General features: G+C 39.0%; 2 protein-coding genes across 14 annotated transcripts in view; one reads left to right on the forward strand and one right to left on the reverse strand.

The window, feature by feature from the left end:
* Positions 1-1905, forward strand: part of obsl1b (obscurin like cytoskeletal adaptor 1b) — a 44954-nt gene extending 43049 nt beyond the window's left edge. For all 12 annotated transcript variants that reach the window (XM_033617964.2, XM_033617966.2, XM_033617969.2 and 9 more), the window contains one exon: positions 586-1905. In XM_033617964.2, the coding sequence (XP_033473855.2) occupies positions 586-596 (11 nt within the window). In that variant the 3' untranslated portion in view covers positions 597-1905. The remainder of the gene's footprint in view (positions 1-585) is intronic.
* Positions 1865-23854, reverse strand: part of LOC117251546 (carboxy-terminal domain RNA polymerase II polypeptide A small phosphatase 1-like) — a 30178-nt gene continuing 8188 nt past the window's right edge. The window contains exons 2-7 of one of the 2 annotated variants that reach the window (XM_033617975.2): positions 19008-19156; positions 14685-14786; positions 9562-9618; positions 7743-7835; positions 5016-5201; positions 1865-4722 (exon numbers count right to left, since the gene is read on the reverse strand). In XM_033617975.2, the coding sequence (XP_033473866.1) occupies positions 4594-4722; positions 5016-5201; positions 7743-7835; positions 9562-9618; positions 14685-14786; positions 19008-19156 (716 nt within the window). In that variant the 3' untranslated portion in view covers positions 1865-4593. Of the gene's footprint in view, positions 4723-5015; positions 5202-7742; positions 7836-9561; positions 9619-14684; positions 14787-15415; positions 18193-19007; positions 19157-23854 lie in introns of those variants that run through there. The other variant, XM_033617974.2, reaches the window with a different exon arrangement.

Below are 23854 nucleotides of genomic sequence, written 5' to 3' on the forward strand. Positions count from 1 at the left end.
TTTCCAGATGGTTGCAAGTATCCTCAAGTTGGCGGTTTGCAAAAAACAGCAAAAAAATTTTGGGGAAGCTTTTAATTAAGCCTAGAGCAGTGGCTCCGAACCTGGAAGGGCTCGAGATATATCTGGGGGGTCCGATGATGATTATAAGGGGATAAAAAAGAAAAATAGATATTTCTGTTGCAGTTTTCTCCATTTTTTCCCTTTTCCTGGACAATGTCAGCTCTGTAGGCCTCTAAAAACCCAGGAAAAGACACAACCTGAGAAGGAAAAAAAATCACTCTTTGGTCTAACTGCTCACTACTCATGTGCACCATATAGCCATAACTCGTAATAAGGGGTCTCAAGTAGACACTGATTTGTTTTATGGGGTCATAAGCCAAAAAGCTTTAGAAACACAAGCACAGAGTAAAAAAAAAGTGCAGTGTTAATTGAATATGAAGTACTTTGCAACTGTTTTTTAATATGTAAAATGAGCTCTTGTGTAATGACAGGTTACAGGAGGCAGGTTTACAGTTTGACAGAATAAGGTCAAACTCGACCTCTCGTCCTCCCGTCTGATTTTTTTCCTCTGCTCAAATTTCACAGGTGATCCGTGAGTGACATCTTCTGTCTGTCATCACCCACTGACATGGACTGATTACTGTATTGATGCTTTTTAATTGTAACACTGACATCGCTTATATATTTTACAAAACAGTATGTCTATAAAATTGGTTTAAACAGGGTCGTGATGGATTTTCATGCAGTTCAGTTCAAATTTGGGGAGTGGATTTTCTTTCAGTAACTCGCCTTTGAGAATTTTTGAAAATTTCTGTTCATATATCAATATCATAGTCAGTGTGTGAATACATTTGAAAGAGTTCCTTTACCATAATACAAATTGTAGTTTGGATGTAAATAATGTGTGTAAGTGGTCTGACTGTAACCATGTCACAGATGCTAAAGCTAAATGTGTATTTGTGCCCATAAATATCTGATTTGTAAAGATTAAATGAGTGGGAAGAGCTACATGGTTAGAATGATACAAGAATGGAAAGTTAAGTGTTCTTCATTGTTTGAATTAAATCCACCCACATGTGTAAAGACATTTTGTTTAATAGGGTCATTTCTGAGGCCAAATTCTGATGTAGAGCAAATTGAATCTCTAAAATGTATAATCATCTTTGTCATATTCATCTGAATTTTGTGAGGGCTGCATACACACACTAAATGTGCATGTGCTTGTGACATTTTAAGATGTTTGCCAGTTACACACAGTATCTTTAACCATGGTTGACTTACAAAGTACAAGTGCCTACAGTGTGCCATTTATTAAGCAATATAATCTCATTTGCACTCAGTGTAATGTTCCCATATATCAGAGCATGGGTTTGTGTGGCTGTTGTGACAATGACTCAGATTTTTGGTCTTAGTTTTCAGTATTGGCACTTACGAAACACAATGATAGTTTCCAGCCGTGTATCCATATCAAATTTAGATTTTAGAACGGATCATCCGAGCACCAGTTAACATCTCTTTTCATCATGTGTCAGTTGTATAGAAATTGTTTTTTATGTTTCGATGAAGTTTGAATGAAGAGAGTTCTGTCTTGCAGCAAAGGGCTTGTAATGTAAATACATTGGGCCAAAAATCAGGTAGTTACGGAAAGAAATAGGTTGAGAAATTACTTGATCACCTTGATTGATAATCAGGGCATGCTAGTTTTATTGTTGAGTGGGTGTCGTGTTTGAACTTAACAGAGAATGATAGTCGTTTTCATATGAAATCTGTTCCATATTCCATTTTTCCATTTGACTTGTTTCCACCTCTGCCATGTTGTGTTGAGCGTTAGGTATGTGACAAAAAAGTACTGTTGTGAATATGACCTGTTTCAATAAAACATGCTTTATTGATGCAAGGTAAAAATATCTCTATTTGTCTATTTTTTTTCTTCCAATCTTAGCAATTGTCAGCAGCAGTATAAGAACTCAACATGTTTGAACCAGTTTCTTTACTTGTGTCACTTTACTTGTTGCATACAGTAAAAAAAAAAAAGTTAAGTTGTTATTTAAAGATAGGTTATGATTTTTCACATATTGTCAGAGTATCCTCTTTTTTAAAAATCTCAAACCAAAGAAAATACTCACACCGACGCAATCACACTTAAACTCACACGCACACATACAAATATACACACTCGCTTCAGAGTTAAAGTAATCGGGGCTCGAACATGTCTGGCACAAGTTTCCCCAATTAAACTGTATATACAGCTCCATACGGAAGAACATCTCACTCCACGTCTTACATAAAAAGTTTGGGTTCAAGTTTACAGATCAAAGTGTGCTTTCAAATCAAACATCAAACTTATTTAAGTCGCCATTAACAGCCTCCTCCTGCACATATGATCAGTATTGCATCATTGATGGGCTGCACACTGTAGTGGCCAACTCAACTAAAAACTCCAAAGATAAAATAACATTAGGTAAAATAACGTTAAAACCAAATCAAAACGATTGCCTAAAATCCTGTTATACTGTATATACAAAAATAATCTCACCATTTCTGTAGTAAGTCTGTGTGTGTGGAAAGTCTGATCACTGTACAGTCAGTCTGTTTCCTTAATGCTAATCTAGAACTGTCCAAAAGATCCAGATTTTATGTGTCTCATAATTAGATTTGTTGGTATGCAAGTATGAGGTACACCAATGAACAACAGGATTAGGGTGTTTTCTGACTGAACTAGGCATAAGAAAATGACTACAAAGGGTTATTACACATTAAAAATTAGATTTCAATAATATTAGAATTTAGTGATTTCACATTATCAGTCATCTGTAATGTAGTGAATAAGGACCAAAATCAATGGCAGGGGACTTCAAGATATTGTTTCCCATGATTACTGTTCTGCCAAATTCCTCAAACAAACTGTGCTTCTTCAAAGCTTTCCAAAAACATACAGTGAGTGTACAGTATTTGGAGCACATCAATACTGTGTGTTTTGTAGTGAAATGTTATAGAAATTATTAAAATTAAATTCTCTAAAGTTAATGATTGTCTTTTGATTACGGAGGCCCATTTCCACCAATGTGATGGGAAAAAGGGTCATTATAAGAATCTTCTCACAATTATGACCTAGTATACCAAAGTAATGACTTATTGCTAAATAATGGGAAAATTTCTCAAAACTGTAATTACTACCTCACATTGTATCCATCATGAACCAGTCAAGTTGCAGTTATGGTTTACATGCATGTCTGTCCAGACTCACATTCAGCCATGACAGTTGGCAATGGTTCATTGAAACCATGGATGCTTCACACACACATCTTTTGGCAGCATTGATCTATACAATCACCAAAGTTTCAAGGTAGGTACACAAGATTAGTGTCACCAATTCAGTATCTGACCAAATGTGTCCTCTTCTGTTCCTGAGTTGTGGAGTTGAGCAATGGCCAGAAAGTGTTACTGCGGATCACTGTGATGTCACAGTGAAGTTGACATTTTGGATAAATAATGTCTTTACTTCATCATGTTATCCTGTTAGACATCTGTGTGAAATCTTGTCATAATAAGTACATGGATTCTTATTAATATAGATAATAGCATTGAGTTATGGCCAAAAACATGTTATGTGAGGTCACAGTGACCTTTAACCACCGAAATCTAATCAGTTCATCGTTGAGTTCACGTGGATGTTTGTGCCAAATTAGAAGAAACTTCCTCAAGGCCTTCTTGAGAAATCACGTTCATGACGGACGGATGGACAACGGCCATGGCTGTTGCTCCCACAAAGGCATAATAATAACAACTTACTTATCTCGAAAGAGTGACTTGGTAGCTCAAAATAATGAAACTCTCAAAATAATGACTCAGTATCTAAAAATACTGACTCATAATTTTGAGATACTAAGTCACTATTTTGAAAAAAGCAAAACATTATTTTGAAAAAAGTTTCTCATTTTGCGATAAGTCATTATTCTGAGATACGAAGTCATTATTTTGTGATACTAGGTCCTTATGTTGAGCTACCATGTCATTATTTAAAAAAAGTTTCTCATAATGACTTACAGGATCTTTTTTTTCATCACATTGAAGGAAATAGGCTTCCATAATTACTACATACACATTAGGCCATTTTAGGCAAGAAAAAAGAAGGTTACTGGGGTTCGAGGAACGGTCTTGTACTGAAATGAAAATGACCGATGTGGCTCATTTGTAGAATGGCACTGGACAACTGTTCACACAATCTAGATTTACAGCACACTTACATACTAGGTCACTGCTGTCACATAACGATGACAACAACAACACACTAGCTGCACTGCAAACGATATCTACAGATGTCACTGAATCTCATATTCAGTCTTTATATAGTATTAAAAAAAGGAGAAAAAATTATCTGTCTCTGATCTGTCCCTGGGACCAAACCCTGGTGGAACACTGCTTTCACGTTTTAATGCAATACACTGTGTGAATATGAGATTTAATGAGAGGCATTTTTTTGCACTGTGGTCCTTGTAGTTGGAAGCAGCGTGGGGCCTGTGGCCCACCGGCCTCCGTGGCCCCGTGACGACAGCTGCTGGTGATTATTTTCATCCTAGTATCCTGCCTCTGTTAACTTGAAGTCCTCTGCTGCTGGAGAACATCATAGATGTCGTCCACTTTGCTTAGTCTCTCAAAGAAGGGGATAAGATCAAGGAGCTCAGTGTCTGACATGTCATCAAACCAGGACGCTACAGGAACCTGGAGGTTTGAAGAAGCAAAATGTGGTGGAATTAGAAGATCATTTCAATATTCCATAATACTTAATATTATATAATTATTGTATTAATATTGTTCTAAAACAAGATGTTAGTGAACGTAAGTGCTATATCTTGGGCAACTGGACTTGCTTGCTTGCTTGCGTCCAGTTGCCCAAGATATAGCACTTACGATTACCATGACCTGGATGACTGAGAATCTTTACCGACAAGATGTTAGTTAACAATACAAATGTATTTTAGTGTATTGCAGAGACGGAAAAATAGATGGCTTACTGCATTGTCGGGATGGAAGATATAGGACGCTGGGGAGTTATCGATGATGATAACCTTGTTGAGATCTCTTCCTAAACGGCTCAGGTCTTTTACGTAATTCCCTTTGTGGAAAACACATGACTCCCGGAAGAGACGGCTCCGGAAGGCCCCCCATTTGTCCAACAGGTCCGACACCGGATCTGCGTACTAAAATCACAAAAGAAATTATGGTTAATGTAACTTCAATATTTACTCTCTTTTATCTCTGTTTTTGGTCTCCACCAACTCCTGAGGGAAATACTTGTCTCTTTTGCTGCTTAAAGCTTCACCATGTTCACTAGTTAGTTGTTGTCTGTTGTTTGCTACTGTGCAGTGGTTTTTTATAGTTTTTTTTACTGTTATATTGTTAAATGAACTACAGTTAGAATAAAGTTAAATAAAGTGGCTAATATAATAAAGTTAAAGTACTGTTATAATGAAGTTTAATAAGATACTGCTATAATAAAGTTGAATAAAGTACTGTTATAAAAAAAAAACTGAATCAAATATTGTTATAATTAAATAAATCAAAGTGAACCACTGTGGGTCAGAAGTATTGATGCTTTTGTTGTGGACTTGAAGCTTACAGTCAACAGTCAGATGTCAGCAGTCAGCATAAAGTTGAACTGTTGCCAGAGCTGGAAACACACTAAAAGCTCACTACTTCATATATTAGTTGTATTTGGAAGTTGCACTGGTGCTCCATGGTCACAAAATGTGACTAAAGAGTTGCAGTGTGGTGCCCTCCAGGTACAAAGACACAGGCTTCCTCTGCTCATGCTATTGCCAATCTTATTAAGTTCAAGTGTTTGTGTCGTTGAATGTGATGATTTGGGAGAAAGTGATCAAAACGGGCGGAGGAGTATGTGACATATCATGTTTGTGAATCTTTCTTCTTGTGTGTGTGTGTGTGTGTGTGTGTGTGTGTGTGTGTCATAGCTGTCAAGTCTCCCGTTTTGGCCGGGAAACTACCGTATTTTACCCCTCTTTCCCACCGTCCTCCCGTATTAGTATTTTCCCGTAAATCTCCCGTATTATAATATAATTTAAAAAAACAAACAAACATTCCTCTGCCTCTCCAAACTGAACTCTGTCACTAGCCTCGTGAGAACTGCCACCTGCAGTAGCCTGGGTGGCAGTTGTCGCACGGTTAGTGTCGACAGCAGGTCTGGTTGACAAGTGGTTATTTTAGATTTCCTGTACACCCAGGGACGGGTTTTGCTATGGGCAATGTGGGCGACCGCCCAGGGCACAATCTATATGAGGGCGCACGAGCGCCCTCCAAAAAAAACAAAAAACAAAAAAAACAAAACTCACCAGTTTTCTAGACTACCGCTCATTTCCACGTCAAGTTAGTGGAGTGGGCACTGGGGCGCTCCTATTATCACGTTTAAACCAGCAGCAGAAAGGAAAGGCGAATCCTGGCGGTTGTGGGTTGAACGGGGGTCACAGACAGGAATACGGCGGAGGCTCATAGTGCTCTGCGGCGCAAGATAACGGCTTACCGGCGACAGAGAAGTCCGACTCCAGGTCCAGTAATTTCCTCTTTCGTTGGTGTCATGACTGCCCAGTAGTACCTGGACAACCGAGCTGTGGCAGCACACAGGTATGTGGCGTGTCAGAGGGGAAATGAGCTGTTCACATTTCTCTCTTTGTGGCAGGTAACGGCCCACAAACCTCACCGCACTTTAGGGATTGTTCTTTACTTATGGAGGGACTGTCAGGGGAGGAGGGTGGCTGGTTGATTTTTATTTTATTTTGATCCCCCCCCATGTTAATCACTTACCACTTGCGGCGGGCGCCGAAAAATTTCCCTGATTTTCAAATCCAAAACTTGACAGGTATGGTGTGTGTGTGTGTGTGTGGAAGCGAAAGAGAGACACAGGAGAAAGCTGGTGGCTTAAAAAAAACTATGTGATCATTTATACTCGATGATCGTTATATAGTCATTTTATATATCCTACGTGGAACAAGCCACAACACATTGAGTATATTCGATGTATCACCTATCCCTCTTTCTTTATAAAAAGTTTCTGAATTCAGGAGCTTTAAATTTAGAGCTGGGGTTTGGCAATAATTGCCCAACACTGGATCTGAGATAGCAATTTGTTAATTTGTCTATGTATCTTCCTCATTTATAGTGTACCTACTAGTAGGCCTGTTAAACTTCAACATGATGGCCTACAAATTCCTTCAACAAACCTGCATCGAACATACTGTACGTGTCAGCCATAGAGAAGTGATATCTGCGACATGTAAGATTGGACATTTTCAAAACTCATTTGATCAAAGCATTTGCTTTCAGACGATGTACACAAAATATACCTATGATACTGCCTGTAAATGTTGTGGCCAAACATGGCAACTAAAACGTAAAAAGTACTAGAGCGTGATCGCATGACCGATTTGCCGAGTCATGGCCGACCAAATGCTTCATGAAGTTTAGTTAAGGTCAACGCAGTTTGAAGCAAATGTGAGAGGTTAAAATGTGTGGTCTCCTGACAGGTATCATAAATTTATCTTTATGTGTGAGGGGTGTATATGTGGAAGGTCACCTACAAATCAAACATAAAATTGAGGCTGGGCTTCCAGTAATTCTACAACAGGTGTCGCTTTCCACATCAAGTTTGATTGTGTCCTAATGCTGGCCTGAATATAATGAGTCAAATACTAACTATGAGTTACTCAGCATAAGAACAGCAGTCTGACCTTGGATAAGCTTGCAGTGAACAAAACACACTCGAACATTTCTCCCATCCTCTTGAGGAATTCATCAACGTGCGGTCTCTTTAACACATACACCTGGGTGGAGACACAAAAGGCAGAAGAGTATGAAATCCACAGTTGTTGTTGAACCACATGCTTCACTTATTACGACCTCCTACACCATCTCCTCGTTTGTTGTTGACTCTGCCCTCTAGTGCCATCTACTGGTTGTATCTATGCCATCATACGGGACACATGAAAGTATGACGGCAATGACGTTTATAATGTTTGAACAGACATATCTACTTTTGTACGTAAACGGAGTATAAATGGGCCCATGCTGGCACATAGTAGTTCATTAAGATATAAGAGACCATTTTGGGCCATTTTGTGGAAAGGTTATAGGTTTAACTTAACATTACATTAACAGTCAATGTTGATTGCACAATTCCTTTAGAATAATGACACCATCGGTGTTTGGACTGGTTGCCCATAAGCCTTACTGTCACTGTGGAATTCTTGCTGCCCTCGATGCGATCACCCAGAAAATGAAGGCTCAAGTTATGGCACAAAGGAAGTGCGTCAACCATTGCGCAAACATTGCAGGAAGATGAAAGGACTTCTGTTTTCCCCAGTAGCTATCCCCAGTTACCAAAGAGTATCAATGCAAGCTCTTTGGAGTGACTATCCCCAGTAGCAGAAGAGGCGGACAGTGGAACAACCCAAGTAACTGTGAAAACTCTACCCAACAAAAGAAAAAGAGCCCTGTTGCTAGACTCTGAGGAAAACAGAAAGTGATCCAGTTGTCTTTGTGACAGCGGTGCCAACAATTGTACCACTTAAAAAAGCAAGGGGAGGGGGATTGAAAAGTTTCCACTTTCTGTTTTCATTTTTAAATTATATATAATCTCTCTCTGTTTCATACAGGTATATATGGAAAAAAAAAGTCTCCAAATTTGACAGTTCTGTCATTATTGAGATGTTGTTACTTTGATAATTCTATATTGCTATGACGACATCAAGAAAGCATAAAGCTGTAATATTTACTCTAAGAACATTTCATGTAAACATTCCAATAGTACATAATATCTACCTCCACTAAGATGCAGGCGGCCTTGTTTCTGAACCAAGTCATCCCGAATAGGCTCTCCCCACTTTAACAAGCCTATCCTGGATTACTTGAAACAGACCCAGGCCCTTTGGATAACAAAGCTCCTGTGTCTTCTGGGAGGCCCAGCACAACAGACTGTGGTTACCACTGAACGCCTGCAGGGAATAGTCACTGCCATTCCCCCCCACCAATGAGCGGGGCATAATATGCACCACAGAGTGAGATTGATGGCCTCTGATTTCTGAGAAGCCTGCCAGGGTTTCCTCATTTCGTCAGGCCACGTAAATAGCCACCTGCTGCTTTGAGCCATCAACAGAGCGGGCTACAGCACTGTCAGGGAGCTAGCACAGGGTCTCCAGTGCAAAATAAACCATGGAGGATTTTTAAATTTACTCTTGTACTTTTGTATTGGAGAGTTTATAAAGTATCCTACTGTTCAGGTCAGATGGTGAACAGCACAGATTTTGGTTACTGGTGTGTGGTAAATGTAGTACAATGACGCTCAGTGCACATTAAATGGTGCTCTGTGTCAATCCTGCTTGCACATATTTTTACACAAATCTTTGGGGCTTTAAGCAGGAAGCCTATGAAGCTTGTTGTAAACTTCCATGATGGCTGCTTTCTGTGTTAACACTGTAGTGATGTGATTGAAGCAACATACAGCAAGATGACAGTGTAGCAAATGGTCACTTTAGCATATCAAGTGCCTACCTGATGAACTGTTCCATCAATTTCCACTGGAATGATAAAATCAGCATTGTTCACAGGCTGTTGAAAACAAAAGCAGAAGTGTTAGACATTTAAATAAAAAAAAATAAAAATAATAAATGACAAAATCCAAAGGAAATCATCCCTTTCCACAGAGATGTGTGTGATAGCAACAAATCTTAACGGAGAATGTGTCAAATAGACACAAAGACGCCACCCCAACAACACAATACTGTAAATAATATGACTCACGTCACATCCATCATTGAAATATGGGCACCAAAAAAAGTGACAAGGGTCATAAAATATCAGTTCTCATGTCTGTAATATGCTTCTCAAATGTTCATATCACTCTAAGCATGTTCTATATAGGGCATTACACCATGGCCTAGATTGGTATACTCTGAGGTAACGCAAGTAAAAGAGAACATGTTCAACATGCACATAAACAGAAAGTGGGAGTTTGCTTATAGGATTAATGCACAGTATTTTTCCCAAAGTTGCATGCTGGTTTATATTCTGTCATGTTGGATTAAATGATTTTCATTTGGATAATTTGTTAATTTGAAAAATGATTAATTAATTACTAATTGAGTGGCATGGTAGTACAGTGGTTATCACTGTCGCCTCACAGCCAGAGGGTTCCTGGTTCAAACCCTGGGGTGTGGGGGGGCGCGGAGTTGTTGTTTTTGGTTAATTTCCAAGAATCTCAATGGGCAAAAATAGCGTAGAATTCAAAGAGGTTTGAACTCAAACTAAAGCACTTTTTTTAGTACCATTAAACCAAGTGGCAGCATTCAGAGCTAAAAAAGACAGAAGCAGGAGTCCAGAAACCAATGGGTGACGTCATGGTAGCTACGTCCCGTCCATACAGTGTATGGTAGGCTACAAATGCAAATCCAGGATCCATAGCTGTTTTAGTTCTGGTTTGAGCTGCCAACTCTAGTTCAATTTGTCTTGATTCCTTGCTTTGACCTACTGCCCCTTTTACACTGCCAGATTTTCGGCGAATTTTGGGCCGTTCTGCGGTGGATAAACAGGAAACAGCTGATAGCAGGAATTAGCGAGCAGCTATCAGCAAGAGGGAAACGCAAACCTGACAGACACTGTAAAGATGAACAACTGAGAAGACAAGTAATTGCGTGCTTCCCTTGCACTCACAAACGAAGAGGCCATTAATTGTCAAGTGACGGTGAAGGGTGGGCTGACTTATGAGAGAATCGCAGAAGGACTGACCAGCCGCGGCTTCCCTCCCATGTCACTGTTTACGTCACACGCTGAGCTACTGTATATGTTTTTCTATTTGCTGACGATACACCCATTGCCCCGAAAAAGGCACATTCTGTAAACAAAATTAGGTAGGTGGCATTTTGCTGCACTCCCCGGTTTTGCTTTATACTGCCAATGCTGAAAAAAGACTGATTGGGCTTTCCTGCAAATTTGCACAATTCCTGTTTAAAAAGGGCTACTGCCTCACTTCTCCATCATCTGTTCACTGTGAGCAGGCAGTGTGTAGTGTCTGGGCATTTGGGCTGAGTAACTACTCTTTCTTTTGCTGTTGTTCTTTTTTAGCCACTTCCACACCCTCTAATCTCAGGAAAAATAAAGCCTTACTGCATTTACCATTTTAAAAATCCCCCTTTCTTCCTGTAACTACTCTGACCCTACTTTAAATGATATAGCTGCTATCTTTTATTTAAGTGTTTAATGCTAAGACAAATGTCAATGTCAATGTCAGTTATTTCAGTCAGTTCAATTAGTATCTTACATTTTCCTAACTAACTACATGTGTCCTACAATTGTCTTTTGTCCTGTTTCCATTGTCAAGTGAATTTTAAGCAAACTTTTGGAATGTGGCAAAAAAGATATGCGAATTTAGCATATTTACATCAAGTGGAGTAAATACACTAGGCTATGCAAAGCATTGTTTCATCAAAAGTTGGTAGTATTGTCTACACTTTACACATGGCTGTGATATGTCAGTAAACATAGAGGAAGAAGCAGAGGCTGCAAACTGGAAACAGAACATATCGCAAACCAATCTGTGAGAGAAAAATGGATAGACTTTTGTTTCAATTTGGCAAGTTTTGATTTTTTTTTTTTTTTAATGTCAGCTAGTATTGGCCATGTTTATTATGCAGTCTGTATAGAAGCAGTTAATGTAATGATTCTAATGCACAACAACAGCAGAACCTGCTCATCAGTCACGTGAGTTCAGTGTTCACTTTGTCAGACTTTATTCAGCAAGGGCGTTTCCATATCTCACTTGCTGCATCAACTCTTTTTTGACAAAGGCAGAACCCACCTCAAGCAAGCGTAAAAACTTTTTTGCACAACTGAGGAACTTTAAGTGAAATTTGGCCGTTTCAGCGCAGCTTAACTATTGTCTAATTATCTATTGCAAAAGTTTTAAAACATTACTTTCTTTTTACATCAGTCGTTAGCCAAAGCTCTGATATTATACTTCATGCTGTTATCCATATTTGAATTTTGGTCAATAATGACGCCATTAAAGAGCAGCACTTAAATATATCAGTTTCTGATTCTTTATCATCACGACAAAATTTACAAATTAGACACAATTTTAAGCCCTGTGCTGTATTTAATTTGTGTTTACATTTCTGTATGGTAGTTACAATATATAGGAGTACAAATGTAACATCTGGTGACCGATCACTGGTGAGTGGTTTTGGTAATGTGACGGTCTGAGCCAACCTGCTACAGAACCTGGCATAAATTGAAGTGATTTAAGGGTAATATTAATACCTCTGAGCTCATTTTGGTGTAGGTGCATTTGTTTCAGTTCACCCAGTTTAATTTCAAATGAAATATTTCATATTCTAAAAGTTAAAAAAAGAAAAACAGTCCCACAGCACACTGGCTTTCCTCTGCCTTTCACCTACAACCAATTCCAAAACCGTGTTACCTATGTTTAGCATGTGTGTCAAAGTAATAATGAGGTTTATTATCCACGTTGTGTTAAACATGGAGTTCACAGAGTCTGATCCTATTTACACATAGCTAGTGGCAATATCCGGTGACATCCTTTAGGACAGTCTGTGACCTGAGAAGGACTAAACACCACATGGCATTCATTACATAATTTGTCGCGACACAGGAGCCTTGACTCTTGGCATTGACTACTTTGTTCACTGAATGCTACCTTAAAAGGTATCAAACTGATCAAAAGGGAGCCAGTTATTTGTAGAAACAGCATCAAACTCAATATGTTATTTCAAGCATCTTAACTCACAGTTTATTAACACTGATTTATTTACACTCTTCTGTAAATTATGTTGTGCAGAGATTCTATTCAAAGAGGTGTGTAGGCAAGTACAACATATAAATGACTTGTTAGCGCTGCATTCCTCAGCTATTTTTAAAGAATAATTGTTAATTATTTTGTTGTCATATTTACAATACTCAAACATAATGACACATTGCAGTGAGCAGCTGAACATGTCCTTGTCCTCAGCAGATTGCTTTTCATTCCTGAAAATCTGATTTTAATGACCTCTTTCTTACATCTCACTTGGATCTGAGGGTGCAGGTGGGTTCTGCGTCGTGAAACCAGAGCACACATAAAATAAATGGTTAATGTTTAGGGTGCACATGAGCCCAGTCCTTTATGATAAAAATAAATCATGTGCCTCCTAAAAATACGCAAAATGATGTAGTGCAAATCCTCTTGCTATTTTCGCCTTGGCAAGTAGACTGTTTGCTTTAACAGTCAACATAGAAGCCTAACAGCGGATACTCAATGAGAGGCTTCGAGTTATTTTTGAATACTTGATGACCTTTAAGTAATTAAAGGCCAAGAGTATAAAAAAGGCTATAAGAGCCATTTAGTCCACATGAAAAAGGTGGTAAACTTATTTGGATGGAAGGGAGTCATTTTTTTAGGTTTAAATATAAAAAATGAAAATATTTTTGAAATAAAACATTTTCAAAAAAGATTTTTCAGCAACAAAACAATTACACTTACCCAGCATGCACCACTGTATGCATTTAGGTCAGTGCAGAAACTATTTTTGGATGAAGGTCATGTGCTTGGGATGGTAATGAAGGCATAAACTCAAAGTGAACAAATGGTTCTGATCTAGAACTAATTAGCTTTTAGCATGATGAAAACAAATATGCGCTGGCAATATTATAATGTATATGTAATACTACCTTCTTTCTGTCTGTCTGCTTGTTTGTATGTATGTTCATGTGTGTTCTTTTTTTCATGTTCGAAATAAATATCAAATATCAATATCACTATCAAATCTCATTGAGCTTCACTGTACTGCAGTAACTGTAGACATGCTTTTCTATCATAAACATTTCAACACTATGTAATTATGAAGCTATATCCAGCAGTCAGTTAGCATCTCCAGTTAGGGGAAAAAGCAGTTACCCTGGCTCTGTTCAACGTAAAAAAAAAAAAAATCCAACCAGCATGTCTAAAGCTGGTTATAGCTTAATCCATAGTGTAAAAAGACAAATTATGGTTTTATTGGGGATTATGGACTAGATTATTTCTTGATCGGGAGGACTACCTGCCTGGAGTCTCCACTGGTTGCCTGGAAACCTCACTGTTAACGCCAAACCTCCAGGAAGTTACTGCTCCATGAGCGTCTATGGGGGAGATGCTTTTTGGGCCACAGGGAATTTTTTCGCTGCAATACCATGAGTAGCCACTGGGAAAAAATTGCAGGAAGCTGAGCTGCTTTCCCTGGGGGCCTGGAAATACCTGACATGTGCCATTTTGTATGCCAAATTAAGACGTTAATTAAAATTAACACAAGAAATCCCAGGAGAATATCTGGGAAGTTGTATTGTTAATTCATGAAAAGACCTTCGAATCCAATGTTACTACACAACTTTGCACGGGACACTGAGGTGAATGGGCTGGAAGCATTACTGCAAAACTTTTAACCAAACAAAAGCTGATACCATCAGAATTATTTGAATGATGCTATATCCACAAACATATTCCATGCATAGTGGCACAAAGTATCTGGATGGAAATGTAAATTATTTTTTAGTTTTATTTTGGATGAACTGATCCTTTAATCATCTCTTTTGAATAAATGTCTGCTCGTGGTTGTTCACCTGTTAGCTTATCCTACAGGCTGACTTACCTTAAATGAACTATGCACTAGCGTTTCATCCAAATCGATGACCACACAGATCTTCCCTGCGTCATTCGATTTCATCCGTGGAAGCAGCGGTTTTGCTGGAACCTGAAGACAAAAGTTAAGTTTAGATCTCAAGCTCATCACTTTCCTTAATTACAGCTTTCTTTTAGCTTTCAAGCCCACAATATGAGCCGCAGCTAAGGAATAACCATCTCGATTTGTCTTGAGGACTTACAGCTCATTGTGTGTGTGTGTGTGTGTGTTTCTTGTCACTTAAGACACTGAGTTGTGTTGTGGCGTTTGTGTGAGGGGTTACAGGAAACCTTGGATGCTACAGCTGCTGCCACACTGATGGAGCATGTAAATATCACCATACTCTGTGTCATCCTTCAACAAGTGGTCAGAGATCGGTGTTGGTTAATGTGATTCTGATGCTAAAAACAAGCTGGCTCGATTGAAGAGGCTGCCTGTAACACTGATGCACGTGTTTGTCTGAGTAGAGTGAACTGCCACGTGAGGATAATGAAGTCTGACACAGTCTGCCAAGTTGAGATATTCTGTATCTTATTCACTGCCACAGTTGGTAGTACAATCTTAATTTAAAAAATAGGCCAACAGTACTGATGACAGATGCGCCTTGATTCTGGGATATCCCAAAGTTTCTTGCACAGTTCTGAAAACCCAATTTTATCAATGTCAGTATTTCACAGCTGTGGTGCAAAGATGTATTATACCTCCTCTATTGGTGGGTTGCAGTACTCGCATTCACAGTCTTCATCAAATTCATCATCGCTTTGCTCCTCTTCTGAATCCGTGCTTTGTTCGGAGGGCTTGTTTTCCTCAGTCCTTTCCTTATTTTTTGCAGGGTGCGAAACAACACTGTGAATAATATCTGAAGGAGGTTTTTTTTCTCTTGAAATGTCACTGATTCCACTGTCTTCGTCTGATTCCCGAGTTTCTTCACTGGTTGTTTTTTCCACATCAGAGCTGTTGGCCAAATTCTCACTCAGTTCAATAACTTCTGTACTTTCAAATCTGACTGCCTTGTGCTCCTCTGGGCAAACTTCATGTGCTTGTATGTCATTCAGGGATAAAGGAGCATCTTCTGTTTCAATCCTTGAAGCATCCCCATGGATTATCTGATCGTATGACCTTCTTCCCATAATAAATTCATTCAGGGCTTGTTCAACAGATGACTGAATGCTTTTTATCTGATATGCATAGTATTCCTCAACACCAAGCTCGCACATCTCTCCATTTTCCTCATGGTGTACAAGTGACCAATATGGCTCCATTTCTGAACATGCGATAAATACTTTGTCCACAGGTTCAGTTGTCTGTAAATGTCCAGTGGTAGAGGTATTGTCAAAAATCGATTCATAATTGTGGGCAACAGATTCTTCTTCATAAGCATCACCTCCAACAAAGATGTCCTCTGCACATGGCGCACTCATACTCTCATTACCAGAGGACAGGTAGACCTCAGTTTCTTCTTCTTTGCAGATTTCAGAAACATGGCCATCAAACGCACAAGCTTCTCCATCAAAACTGTTCTCATCTTCCTCTGTTTCCTCACAGTTCTCAGCACAAAGGGCCTGAGCTTCTGATTCATCTCTTTCAACTTCATTATCTGCTAAACTTGATTCTGATTCATCTTCAGATTGTTCCTCTGACTCACAAGACCCAGAGGAGACATCACCTCTCTGACTTGCATCTTCCTCATGAGTATCTTCACATGCTTCTTTGGGAGCATCAAAACATGTATCAGTTTTCTGTACATGAATTTCCTCATTGATTTCTTTAAATTTGTCTGCATATTTGGCTTGAGCCTTAGATTGAACCTCTTGAAGATGCAGGTGGTCGTGGATATCTCCTCCATCAAAGCAGGAGATGTAACGTTGCTTTTGTGCAAAGGCATGTCCGTAATAGTCAGCTCTGTCAAACAGATCGAAGTAATCCTCAATAACAACATCAACAGCAGGCGTTTTGTTTTTATCCTCATTAGTTATGTTAACATTGTTTTGGTCTATTTCTACATCATCTTCAAAAGATTCCCACTGCGTCTGCCCAGATGAATCAGAGCAGTGATCTGAAGGAATGCTGCCATCGGGACAAGTCTTGAAGGATTTGGTTTCAATAGAAGAGCAATCTGAGGAACCATCTTCTTCGGTGCCAAACTCAGAGGCCTCATCAGAACACTGGTCTGAAGTGGCACATTGCTGATCATACTCTTCGCTCGTTTCAAAGTAATCTGTTTCACACATTTCACAGTAATCGCTGGACGTGTTTAATGCAGTGGCATGTGGGGAATCTTCCTCAGAGTGATGGTGTGTCTCACAGCATTCACTTGTAAATGGAAAATCTCCACTGTCATCAAAGTAAACTTGAGCAGGTGTGTTGAAATGTGAGGGATTTGCATCAATAGTTTCCGTGTCATTTTGCTCATCCTCATGTTCAGGTGCATAGATCTCTTCATTATCGTCATCATTGGTGCATTCGTCATACTCACGGAGTTCGGTGGCACAGTCCAGTAAGTCCAGTGAGTCAGAGATGTAAGATGTGAAACCAGTCATTTCACATTGCTCAAAGTCCTCTGTTGATGTGTCTGGCTCAGAGTCAAAGGACTCACCCTGCTGATCGGAGGAGTCATATTGTTGCAGTAAGTCGAGGTGGTCTGTGCATTCAGGTATGAAATCAGACATTTCACACGGCCCGAAACCGTCACAGTTCACTGCCAATTTATCTGGCTCAAAGTCAAAAGACTCGAACTGTTGATCAGAGGGCTTACATTGCTGAAATAACTGAAGGTGTTCTGCACTGTGTTCACAGCAAGGACTACATTTGGAAGCTAAGCTATGATTAGCACAGTGCTCAGAGGACTTGCAAGGTTTAAAACACTCACAGTGTTGAGCACATTCGTCAAATGGTTGGCTTAACCCCGAAGTCTCACACTGACCAAGGATCTGGTCGGATTCAAACAATCCATTGCTCTCCGGGTATTGTGCAAAACTCTCAGATTGTCCATTGCAATATGTGGAGGATTTCATCTCATCTCTTTTCAAGTTGCAATGTTCCACACAAAAGATAGAAGGGTCAATTTCTCTGCTGACAACAGTCTGCTCAGTATAATCCACAAGGACCTTCATGCCAAGATCAGCACTTCCCTTTGAAGGGCTGGTTAAGTCGGCAGCCTCTGTTAATTTAGGAACCTGGCATTGTTCAGCAAGCATGGCCTCAGTAGACGGCTCCCCTTCCCCAGAGACTTTGCTTTGCTCAGAGTTTTCCAAATACATCAGGAAATGATTTCTCTGTCTGGATTTTGTTTAAGGTTTTTACTCCATGCATTGATTCCAGATCATTCAGAGTCCAAGTCCAAATGACTGGCAGGTAACTGGAGAGTCCATTCAGAGTGGATATTCACATGGCTGGTGGGGGGAGTCACTGAGACCACAGCCCCCAAGAGAGAGTAACAGCAACAGGAGCAGCATGCATGTTGATATGACAGTTTGTCACAACCAAAACTGAGCCTAGCACTTGACTCGACCCCTCCTTTGCCAGAGACCAAGCAATTTATTTTGGGGACTTGGAAAGACGTGACAAATAACTTCTGGAATATCAAATCTCTATAAAAGGCTGAACTAAGGCATAAATCTGAAACTGACACCTGAGAACGTCTTGACCACTTGATCTTCGGACCATAACTGCCAAAAGTCATGCTGTTTTCCAAGAATACACTCAGTAAAACCATGGCGAGTATTTGCAATTGTCCAAGTGATAGTGGTCAATCATTGACGGATTATCAGGCACTGTCTCAGCATATGTAAACATCCTAATCATTCATAATTTTCTAATTCAAACAGAAATGATCTGTTTATAATATTTAATAACTGATTATTAATTATTAGTTTCTAGAATTAAACCCTCATGACTCCAGGAAAGATTTAGAGACTACGACAAGCTCTTAATTTATCCTGATGACTAACAGCACATCTACAGTAGCTGTTTTTTGTTTATCTTTGCAGTGCAGTGATCTTCTTGTCAGACATCCACCTGTAACATTTACACCATTTCCATCTTTCTTGTGACACCCAGTCATCTTGATAGATGTCTGAACATGGAGTGCTTTTCAACACTGCCATACATCACTTCTCAGCACAGGAGAGATGCGCTAGTAAACACGAAAAGCTTCGAGCCAAGAAAACATGTGTTTCAGGCATCACATGGCTGTCAATCACACTGACCACAGGCTGCTCAAAGACGATCAGGGTGACAGAAATTCGATATCACATGGAAAAGTGAGAGGGGGATGTTGAGAGATGAACTTACTTTTGATAGAGTTCCATTTTCTTCTACCAAGAGGGGGGCACTGTTCTTTAGTGGAGGGGGCTCTGATTCTCTGTTACATAGACAGCAGAAGAGACTGTGGAAAAGGCCTCTGCTACGAGGCTTCTGTGAGGGAGAAACTTCACTGGCACCTGCAAAAGAGCGATACAGAGAAGAAATATGAGGAATGATGCTCATACTGTACCAACATGACATGAATCTTCCCTGGTACTGCTTTCAGTATGTGAATAAGTGTGAGAAGTGGGCAGCCTATAAACCTTGCAAAGTGGAACTGAAAAGGATTATACTTCAGTGTGGAGTGTCAACTAAAGAAGTGGAACCAGTCAAACTTCTCATCAACATGCTATTTGTCCTCTGTTAATTATCATTATTATTTTGTAATGCACTTTTTATTTATATTGACAGAGTGAACAAAAAACACAAAAAAAATTAATTTTTACTTTATTGTTCCTCATGTTATTGTGTCGCTATGGTTTTATTTCATCAGTGACTAAGAAATAGTATCTGTTTTGTTTCAGTCACATCCGGCCATGACTCGATCCATGTAATGACGTCCACATTGGCAGCAATGCTGATCCAGTATATCTGATCTGCGCATCACTCTGGTTGGTCTGTCAGCAGGACCCCTACTGTGCTGTGACATGTTGTGTATTGCTTGTCTATGGCTATTTTAGTTTTGCTGCAAAAGGTTAAAACACATTGCATAACAAAGTGTAGGTGTACATTTCAGCCCCACAAATAGTCAGGTGTAGACATCCTGCACCAGTTTCATTTTCAGTGTATATTTTGTTGTTTAAATACAAAGAATTAGCTTGAATAGATAGAAAAGACAGATAAGCGCATAATTAGGGCTACAATGCTGCAAAATTAAATTACAAGCTGTTCCTCCTCAAAGTTTCTCCATATCAGCACTGATGATGGCCAAGATTTTCTTTTTGAATCAACAGATTTCAGGGAAAATATTCATTTTATTTTATTAATTAATATAGTTCGAGCTTGAATTCTCCTCTACTTGTGTTTTTTTTCCATATGCCCTGAGAACAGACAGAAATGACAGTTTGAACCATGTCTTGAGACTGCACTTACATTTGATCTACCTTAACATCGCTAACCAATGTAACAGCAGCTATTGGCACACACATGTGGTAGCTAACATCCCATCAGCTGGTGTCAGAGTGATGAGAGTTTTCAAAAGAAGAAAAAAAAGAAACTGACAAATTAGCTGAGAAGCGATGAGCAGTCAGAGCTGTCAGCTCAGGCATTAGCATGTCGCTCAGATGTGACTAAATCTGTTGCCTCAGTATGGGGTATATCATGGACCTGTCAACTTGCTTTGGGTGTAAATGTGTAATGATTGCAAAGTAGCACAGTTGGGCAATAGGTGTCTTGTTGAGCTCACAACAAATGGAGTCTGTACACAACACTAAGAAGTGCTGTTATACTGATTCCCAGGAAGACCGAAACACGTTCCCTAATGTGGGGATATTGGATCACAGAACCACATTAAAGGAAGCAATGTAATAGTTTCTGCTGAGCTCCTGACTGAAACATGAAATATAGAGGAAAGTATTCAAATTTATTATACAGTGATCAAAAGTACACAAAAGTAGATGCCACAGCTCATACTAAATAAAAAACAGCTGCTAAAACAATAACCTTGTTACCAATCTTTTTGGCCTAGCTTTATCCCTGAACAAGTCTGACCTACTTTCAAGTGTTATTCACTATGACTTTGGCCTGTTGACTACTTCATTCAGCTGGGACTGAAAGTGGACGCAGCCACTGGAGAGCTGTCATAATGGCCTGGGCATGCTTGTCGGGACATACCTCTCTTGGTCCCAAGTTGAAAGGTTGGTGTGCAAACACGTGTGAAGGGACTGGGCAGGTGAAGCTTGTAGTGTTAGGAAACATCGCCCTACTCATTGCATTACATCTTCTGATATTACACATCAGAGTGCTTAAAATAGCCTCCAGGGCAGCTGCTGACAGCGGTTAATGATGATATTTATGTGTATATATAGTGTCGTATACTCCCACAAGGCCATAAGCAGTCACAAACAAAGCCTTTTTTGTCACCTACAATCCATAGCAGGAAATGGCTATGTGTTTACACTGCACAGAAATGCGTCACAACAAAGCAGTTGATTTGCATGGCACACAGGGGCATGGATGCGGATGGTGCAGGCGGTGGGGTTGTGTGGGTGCCCCTGGGGTGGGGGGGCATGGAGATGGCAGCTCTCCAATAGTGTTGGGCAGACAACGGGCCCTTGTGAGTAATGCCACCTTGGAAATTGAAAACTGTGCCATTTCCTACATGCCTTGAAAAGGCAAGTCCATCTCTGTCATGGTTCCCTTTTTTTGTAATATAGTCAGTAACAACAAAGTAATATGCTTACTCTAAATATAACATAAATAAACTATTAAAAAACAATAACAATAATAATAATAATAATAATAATAAAAATCTCAGTTTCTTCAGTATTTTTGTTTGGTATAAAAATATGATGAAGAAGGGAAGAGGAGGAAGACAAATGAGAAACACAGGAGAGTCCATCAGCAGAACTGCTACTATTACAACTATTTCAAATGTCTTATTATAATTAAAAATACCTCTTTGAAATCACGCATCACTATTCCACACAGCACAGTGCCTGAGTGGCCATTAACATGTCTGTTCAAGACTTACACTCACAACCACAGACACTAAGGGCAAGGGCAACGGCAAACACCAGGGTTGCATGTAAAGGCACATTTCTAGAAACTAGTGTCAAAAAATCTGTTAACCAGACATAATTCAAAAAATGTTTGTTCTTCAGCTAGAAAACATAGCGTTGTCTGTAATTTATTTAAACCTTCTGAACTCTGCAATAGAAGTGGTCCACCAGGGCCTACATTGGTAGTTTTGCTTATTTCTTGAAGTTGCTTTAATTGTTTATATTCCTAAAATCTATACATCTTAAGCTAAAATGTTATTAAATGTTATTTATTATTATATTATTAAAGTCAGTAAATCATAATAATTGATAAAAGTATTTAAACTGTGTCAATAAAAAATAATACAAAAATCTGATTTTCATCAGACTTTATCGAGTTTAAACAGACTATGTCTTAAAACTGGAAAAGTTATTTGTACTCTGTACATTATTTCATTTTGAGATATACTCATTTATTAAGCAGAGTGCAAAGGCGTGATGGAGTCATCATTCGTTCCTCTGGTGCACCACATGTAACGTAGTGCAATGACGAAACTATGAGCATTTGACATGATGACACAGAAAACAGAAGCCATAGCATTCTGCCTCAAAAAGAATGAATGTTCTAGCTAATATGGTTTTTATGTGAGATCTATATACGTAAAGGACTATGCAAACAACAATGTCCTACAGCCATTAAGGAGAAATTCCCAGGAGAAATTCAGGTGTAATTACGGTAAAATGCTTTGTTTGCATGGCATGTAAGGAAAGGTAATATAAGGTAATGACATGATGGTGGGGAAGACAGAAGCCTTAGCTTTCTGCTGCTAAAAGAATGAATGCTCTATCTTTTATGAGTTTTATTTTAAGCTTGATATATATATATATATATATATATATATATATATATATATATATATATATATACACACACACACACACACACACACAAGGGTTTATGGAAACAGTGATCTCCTGCGGCCATTACAGAGAAATACCAGCGTAATAAAGGCAAAATATCATGTTTGCAGGACACATGAGGTGAGGTAACATAAGGTCATGATGTGCTGACGGGAAGGACAGATGCCTTAGCATTCTGCTACTAAAAGAATAAATGCTCTGGCTATCATGGTTCTTATTTTAGATTAAACAGAATCATAAAAACAATAATCTCCCGTGGCGGTTCACAAAAGGTCTGTTTTTAAAGGTTTAGCAAAGACTGATTGCTACATAAGTGACAAACTGATGTTTAAAGAAGTTCTTGATTCAATTGACTGCAACAGTTTCCAAGGATAAAAGTTAAAATACTGAAAATAAAATCAGTTTGCGAGATACAATTCTGAAATTGACCACACTACTTCAACCATGACATCAAAATGTCATCTTTTTCATGAAATTCGGAGATTTATTAAGTGTGAATTTGCAGTAACTGGTTACACTAAAACATTTTGATGCACTGTGTGCTTAATTTTTTGATGTTTCAAAAATCTGTTTTGTTTTGTTTTTTTTGGTTGCAAAAATAGAGTGATGGACTTCCTAATTCCTGCCAGCTCAAAGCAAAACAACATTGTGGTCGAAGTCATAGTATATTCAACCGATTTACTATGACTACAAATTTTAAACTACAGACGGTTGCTGTAGCACCGCCATCAGGGCTACTGCCCCATAATTTTAGTTGAGGAGCTTTTGCAATAGGACTGGACCTATGTTCAAATTTCATTTATTTTCATGGATCCAAAGGCAGATTTCATGGTAGGAAAAAGAAGAAGATTTAGATTGGCAAAAACAAGAGGGACCATCGGCAGAGCTGCCCGGCCCTAATTAAACCGCTGACACTATATACCCTGCGACATCACGTTATTCCCAAAGCTTCCATTTGGGACTTAGCCTGAAACTCTGTACAGGGGTCAAGAGGGATCCTCCCCCAGGATTCTTTTTTGATAAACAAGCTCTATTTTGATGCTTTTTTAGATACTCTGGCACTTTCTGTACAATCCAAGTACATGTCTTAATCATTGAAAATTTGAACTAAGAACCTCAAAAACTTTTGTTTAGTTTCCAGATCAATTATGAGTTATGATGTTAAAAAAATATTAGTAATCGTAAGAAATCAGTATTCATTTTTCCACCTCTGAA

The sequence above is a fragment of the Epinephelus lanceolatus genome, chromosome 14, assembly GCF_041903045.1.
Source record: "Epinephelus lanceolatus isolate andai-2023 chromosome 14, ASM4190304v1, whole genome shotgun sequence".
In the NCBI taxonomy this organism is placed as follows: domain Eukaryota; kingdom Metazoa; phylum Chordata; class Actinopteri; order Perciformes; family Serranidae; genus Epinephelus; species Epinephelus lanceolatus.